At 45.1% G+C, this 7,500-nt stretch overlaps 1 protein-coding gene across 1 annotated transcript in view; it reads left to right on the top strand.

The window, feature by feature from the left end:
- LOC311374784 (rho guanine nucleotide exchange factor 9) overlaps positions 1–3,282 on the top strand; it is a gene marked incomplete at its 5' end in the record, with an annotated part of 14,435 nt that extends 11,153 nt beyond the window's left edge. The window contains 2 exons of the mRNA XM_084490549.1: positions 696–764; positions 2,981–3,282. Coding sequence (XP_084346675.1) covers positions 696–764; positions 2,981–3,156 — 245 coding nt within the window. The remainder of the gene's footprint in view (positions 1–695; positions 765–2,980) is intronic.
- Positions 3,283–7,500: the final 4,218 nt, after the last annotated feature.

Genomic DNA, 7,500 nt, shown 5'->3' with positions numbered 1-7,500 from the left:
AACCGCTACCCTGACGTAGACATTTTTGAAGTCTGTGGAGGTGGATCTCGGCGTTTGATTCGCACACTTGATTCGAGTGTTTCAGTTCTATACGGTGTGAATACGTTTCAAAAAGCAACATTTGAAATGGATACCGTTGTTTGTTTTGTTTTAAATTAATGGTATGGTAATATATGTGGTTAACACTCTTGGTAACACAAAGCATACTGAAGTTGCTGTTGTTTTTTTCACCTTAACATTACAAAACAGTACATCTAAAACATCAAAAAAAAAAAAAAGTATCTTTAACTCTTCATACGCACGCACACACGCATCAAACATGCATACATACAAAAATACACACACTCACACGCACGCACGGGCACACATACATTTTATATGATGAAAAGTATGAAAGTATGAAAGTCTGTGTTTATTTATGACATGGCTTGGTTGATTACTCACCTCTGATGGCATTCTACTGTTTGTTATTTCTGAATAGCAGACCACTACTATGAATAACAGACCGTTGCTATCGATGCAATCCTCTAGTCAACATAATGCGGAACTAATAAAATATTTTATTGTTATACCGTGTGTCAAATGATTCATTCCTTCAGTTATTAGCCGTGTGATACGCAGCATGATGTGCAGCAAGCCGGTCAGGACTGTAAAATAACTTTTGTCTCACTGTCCATTATTCCTTAATCGCTAAGGTTTCGAGATCTCAGAGTACCAGAAGCGGCAGGCGGCCATGACAGTGAGAAAGGTGACCAAACAGAAAGGTGAGGCAACAAGAAGATACCAGGTGATTCTCCTTTTCTTCTCTTCGCTGGTCTGCTCTGTCTTCTCATTGCTGTTTACTTTTCCCACTCTCCTGCTTACTTCTCTACCTCTTTAAAACCTGAATGTAAATGTGAATTTATAAATGTTAAATGCTGTGTTTATGACTGTACTTCGACAAGCTCTCTACTTATACTAGTTTTTTTTCAAGCTAGGAACATTTCTCTTATTATTATTACTATATGCGTTGTATATATTCTGTCCGTTGTCGAGTTACGGTAAATATCCCTGGCATCATGCGCTATATGATACGACGGCTTTCCGTCCTATTCTGTGAAGTAAGCACCAATGAAAAGACAGAGGACTGTTGCATGACGTATGAGTTCAGAGAGCGACACCACTGTTTCAGCCATGTGTGGCCCATCACTATCCTGTCCTGATGCTATTATAGCATACATGAAACAAATCTATTCCTGAACTTAACCCAAACATCTGATGCATCATGAACTGTTTTTTACATTTAGTCTTAAATAACCTATGGTTCGGATACATTTTTACCATGCAACAACTTGCTAATAACAATTAGTCCATTGCTTTTAATTATGAACAAACGTGATCAATTAGTATACATTTAAAAAGAAAAAAAATTCATAACAAAAGAAACACATTTACGAAGCAATTCATCAGGGCATGAAAGACAAATGACCCACATGCCCAAACTGCTGCTACCTAGGAGCTACTGGATAAGCTAGTTTAACAGCAGGCTAGATGCACATCTGATGTACACAATGCATTGACCATTTACATTTACCGAGGCTAACGCGTTGCTATTGTGAGTTCCATAACAAGCATGACAATCCGTTTGGGATCTGAATTAACTAATGACATGCTGGAATGTTCTCTCTAACGTTAGGCTTCCGGCGGTATATGTTCTGTCAGACATGTTGTTGTGTGTGTTTAACTTAGTGTTGTATGTGTACACATTGGCTCTGGCACAAGGTGAAGTACTCTCTTGAATTTCAGATTCATTTATAGATTTCATCTTGAGAAAGAGGGCCATGTTATATGGACATGGTTTGAGAATGATAAAGGTATATGCATTAGAGTTACTACCCTAGCGCTAGCGCAACAAGATGCCATGGCAACTGCTCATGCAGTATTGGAAGCTGTTGTGATTAGCATCGGCATAAGCGCATGCAGGTCGCTGACCAATCTGCTGTCAAGCCTTATCTTGACTGTTCAACATAGAATAGGTCTCACTGACAAAGCTATCAAACTGCTGAACAGTGTTTGGGATGAAAAAAACAAAATCCTTATTCTTATTTTACCTCCAAGATGCCATGGCAACTTTTTTTTTTTTTAATATTATTTCATCTCCAAATATTGATTGTACTCGTAGTTTTTGATAACACTAGCATACAGTAGCTGTGATGCTTGTAGGCTGTAGAAATATTACTTTAGTAGGCCGTAGCCCAGCTTATTTGTTCAATCTATTTTTGGCACTTTGGTGTTTTTTGAAGTCTTGAGAGAACTATTCAAACAAACAAGCGGTCGGATAAACAAAGACGAACCGCGTCCCCTGTCAAAACGCCCCGTCCTATCAGTGTGTCCCTTCACGTCATCAATGGGTTCTCTTGTTTGCGTCTCACTACCAGGTTGGTTTGAATAGTGTCTTTGGTCTCCCTTGTGTCATAACTTAGGCTGGTCTTCACTTAATTCCATCTCCGCTATCATTCTAGTGCCCATAAGGATACCGCACCATATATATCGTTATATATATATATATATATATATATATATACATATATATCTGTGATTAAAAGACACAGAACGTATATTAATAGTACTCATAGTACATAGTACTCATAATAGTTTATATCGGTATGTGCCCGTTTGTGCTTTCAGTAGTTCAGTCTTGTGTGCGCGCGCGTGCGTGTGTGTGTGTGTGTGTGTGTGTGTGTGTGTGTGTGTGTGTGTGTGTCGTCGGCGGGGTGTTTTCTTTGCTTTATCGGTAGACGCATGAATCGATGTCGTGTCGTTGTGTCGCTCGTTCGGACGCACCGCTGATAACCGTTCTTCCTCTTCTTCTTCTGTTATCTTCCTCCTGCCCCTCTTTTTATTTTTTTACGCTTTGTTGCCCCGCCCCCCCCCTCCCCCCCTCCTCCCTCCCTCCCCCCCCCCCCCCACCCCCCCGCTCTATTGCACCTGCGTTTCCCAGGTGTGAACAGGTGCACGCCGCCCTCGTACCCGCCCCCCCCGGACCCCCTGTCGGCGGGACACTTTGAGGTCACGGAGGACATGACGCAATCGGAGGTTTTTGAATTAAGTCAATCCAAACGCGGCCAGGCTCCCTTCTGGCAGAATTTTAGTAGATTAGCTCCATTTAAGAAATAAGACACTTGAGAGAGACTCTTCCGGAAAGGACCAGCTATTTTTCTTAGAAGCACTAAAACAAAAAAAAACGTCGGGTGATTAACATCCGAAACGATGAAGAATATATTCAAAAAAAAAAACAGGAAAAAAAACACACACACACACACACATGTTCGACGAGAGAGAGACTTTTGAAGAAGAAGGACCTGTGTTAATATTTTCGTGACCAGAGGAGTTGGTAGCACCAAGGAGGACTGAAGAAAAGAAAATAGACTTTGCATTTCATGTATGTTATCGGCACCATTCTTGGTTTTGTTGTTCTGTTCTGTTTTTTTATTGGTCAAGCTTCTCCCACCGCGACACACCTCCACAAACTCCGCCCCCCCCCCCCCCCCCTCGAACCCGCACCGTCACTACGACGACCACGCTCTCTGATTGTCCACAAGTTGTCCACGAGATGTTTTTCACGGGGGGGGGGGGGGGGGTTTCTTAATCAAGTGTTTTCTGTCCAAACCCGTTCCTCGGGGGAGCCACCATCCTAACCCCAAACCTGTGTTCAACCCTCCGTTCAAAAGGTGGAGGCTGCGTCATTTGGCCGTGTGATTCGTATTCGAAAAACAAAAGTGAGTTGTTGTTGCTGTGCTGCTCTGTGAGTGTGTGTCTGGTGAGAACCTTGTGTACGTTCACTGTGGTGGAGGTGGAATAACGATATGTGTCATCTACAGGCTGTAGCATCTTTCCCCCCCCCCACAACCGCCCCCCACCCCACCCCCACCCCCCCCCCCCCCTTGCTGTCGGCATTAACGTCGACTCAGATCCAGTGATCACAGAGCGACTACGCTGCTCTACAGAGGTCTGTCATCGTTCTAGGCTGCATCCTCCATGTTCTCTCTCTTGCTCTGTGATAGACCATCTTAGTTTCTCTCTTGTTCTCGCTCACACTCTCTGCGTTCCTCTAGCTCTCTCCTCTGATCAGTACCCCGACCATTGAGACCTTTCTATACCCCTCCCTCCATCCTTTTCCTTTTTCTTCTCTTTCATTCTCTCCATCTTTCTCTGATCTATCCAAGCTGTCAACCGGCTCTCTCCCTCTCCATCTCTCTCTCCCTCTCGCTCTCACTCTCTCTCTCTCCCTCTCCATCTCGCTTTCGCTCTCTCTCGCTCTCTCTCTCTCCCCCTCCATCTCTCTCTCACTCTCTCACCCTCTCCCTCTCTCTCTCTTTCTCTCTCTCACCCTCACCCTCTCTCTCTCTCTCTCACCCTCTCTATCTCTCTCTCACCTTCACCCTCACCTTCTCCCTCTCCATCCCTCTCTCTCTCTCCCTCTCCCTCTCCATCCCTCTCTCTCTCTCTCACCCCCTCCCTCTCCATCTCTCTCGCTCTCTCCCTCGCCCTCCCAGCGGTTGGTTTTCCCACGAGGAACTGGCGAGCTGGGAGCCTCTCAGTCTGCCACGGGGCCGCGTTGCATCGGGCCAGGGAGACCAATCGATGGCCTCCTCAACAACCCTCACACCATCTACACGCTTTTTGCTCAGCCATTTTCAACAGGACATTAATATCCTGTTTCCTGGCCGCGGGGAGGTGGGGGGGGGGGGGCTGTGGTTTATGGGGTGGTGTGGTCGGGGGTACAGCCCAGTAGAATGAGAGTCTTAGCTGCCAAATGCTGGAGCGCACCTTCCCTCTCACACGGATCCCAACCCGTACTGTCTGGGCCGGCGTCTGGTTCGTGTGGTGCAGGAGGAGCTCTGCACCCAGAGGCTACGAAGGCTTTCATGAGGGGTGGCGGTGCGAGGCTCTCATAGGGTGTTTCTTGCACGTGTTTTGGCTGCGGAAGGGAACTCTCTGTGTCGAGTGATTCACGACCTGTTTTGTCTCCTGCTATGAAAAGCACAGCCAAATCCACCCAGAGCCAGCCCCCGTTTGGTGCTGAGTAGTACCTAGCAGAGTGTGGCACGGAGCTGTGTACCCGGGTATAATTGCTGTTCCTCAAGCTGGAATCAAGCCTACTTTTGCAGCACAAAAGAAAATGATAGGGTAGGACAGAAAGAGTGCAAGAGTGAGTTAATGAGTGAAGCCCCATTCATTGAGGAATAGGATCCACTCGAAACGGGTCGAGTCAACGGCGAGGTGAACATGAACGTAACAAAATGAAAGCCAGGATGCATTGTGGGCGGGGTGGAAGGTGAGCGCCGGGTGGCTGGGATGGATGCCGGATATTGTCTCTAATCTGCAGCAATGCACACTTCCTGGTGCACATTTAAATTCTTTCAGCGTCTTTCTCCGCACTACAGTGTGTCCTCCATGCCGGGGGGGGGGGGGGCGGGGGTCCGGTCCCGAACTGTTTGTTTAACCAACGACGACGACCAACAGCTGTCCCATGTGGACACAGAGGTCGCGACCCCTGGGAGCAGGGCCCCGCCGGCAGCCTTTCAGACACACTCCACCTGCTGATCTGTGTTTCATGAAGGTGTTTTTTTTTTTTTGTTGTTCTACGATTGGAATGTTACGAGACATGTCTGTTGATATATGGTTATGTGATCATGTTTGCTGTGGACCTCAGATGCATACAGTACATTTCTCTGTGTTGGAGTTAAACCATCATACATAACATACAGTATGGCGACTTGTGCGGCGTGATGAACCATTCTACAGCCTCAGCGTTCACCGTACATAAGGGGGGGTGTATGTGCCGTAATATGTCATTTGCTTTGCCTTCTTAAAGGCCTTATAACCTATTGGTGGAGGAAGAATTAAAAAGAGACCTGAGACTTGTCTCTAGTCTGCTGTGTAATTGATCTTTTTTGGTTTCAGTGAAGAAAAGCCGAGTGTAAACACTGAGTTGGTTGGTGGTGTCGCCACACTGGAGCAGCAGTAGTAGTGGTAGTAGTACGAGGTGGTCGTCCACGTCCTTCCTCTAGCACAGATATGATTCCTAGACCATAACCTCAGGTCCAGTGCCGTAACCCCTCACCCCACCATTCAAAACCCCTACAGACACACAACCACACACATGCATGCACATGCACACACACACACACACACACACACACACACACACACACACGTGTGTATGCAGGTAGCTGGCGCACCGTCACACACAGGTACACACATGCACACCTGCACACCGCAAACACACACTCCTGCAGGCTTATCGGCCCGTTGTGCTGCTGGAAAGAGAGATGCGATCTACCAGTGCCTTCCAGCATTCCACTAGTGATGATGATATCTTAAGTTTCACAGGCCAATCGGAGGTAGTCGTGTCATTCACCCTGGGCGTGGGACTAGGCTCTCTCTCGTACTTAATAGTTCTATTTTTCTATCTTTTTTTTCTTTCTCTCCCTCCCCTCATTTTGCCTCTGTGGGTTTGTTTTTCTATCATTATTTTTCTCTCTTCCTCCTCGTCTCTTCACCGTTTCAATCTACTCTACTGCTCTTTTTTTCTTTGTTTCTCCCTCACACTCTCACACTCTCTCTATGTCTCTCTCTATGTGTATATATATATAGATATATACTGTATATATATATATATCTGTCCATTTTTTCTCTCTTTATGTCTCCTTTCTTCTCTCAATCCCCCGGAACCTTCTCTTTCTCTTTCTGTCTCTATCTCTATCTCTCTGACTGGGAATCCCATTCCCCAGTGCATGAGACCCCGTCCGACCAGAGTATAGCGATCAGGACCTTCCTCCCTGAACAGGAGTAGGCGCCTGGGTCGCAGGACTTGAAAACACAATGACACGGTATTATCACACATTAGCATAGAAGTGTTCAATATAGTGTTGCACAAACTGACTAAACATTAAGTATATTCTACTTTCAAACATTTACTTCCTTTGTTGCACATTTAAAAACATAATATTTAAAGCTCAAAAACCGCTGCAGTAGGATACTGTTTTTATTTTGTTTTTTTTTCCTTTCTCGGTTCGTGTATTAGAAGTAACTTGAAGTATATATATACAAATTATGGGGAGTTGTAAATTGAAGGAACAATCATCTATTTTACACTTAGCAGCTACACACTGTAAATACTGTACAAAAGAACAGATCATATATTTGGATATTAGTATTTTGCGTTGGAGACGAATGTTGTACCAGTTCTAGCGTGCGCTAACACACTGCACCAGATAGATGCATGCTTGTGGCATCCAAATATTTTGCATGCAATTTAACCAGAACTCTTTAACCAGATTGTTTTAGCTTCATTTATAAACCCCCTTCATCACTTAAATACAAAAAACCATCGCTGAGTAGACCGATACCAGCTCACTGAAAGAACGATTATTTAACTCCCCCTGTTGTGGCTTTTAACACTTTATTTATTTATTGTCAAACTGGTGTTTGTCATCGTCATTGGGAATCAACGAT

This window comes from Micromesistius poutassou, assembly GCF_964030765.1.
Source record: "Micromesistius poutassou genome assembly, contig: SCAFFOLD_4907, whole genome shotgun sequence".
Classification (NCBI taxonomy): domain Eukaryota; kingdom Metazoa; phylum Chordata; class Actinopteri; order Gadiformes; family Gadidae; genus Micromesistius; species Micromesistius poutassou.
Note: the sequence above shows the minus strand (reverse complement) of the source record. Positions and strands in the feature narration are given on the sequence as shown.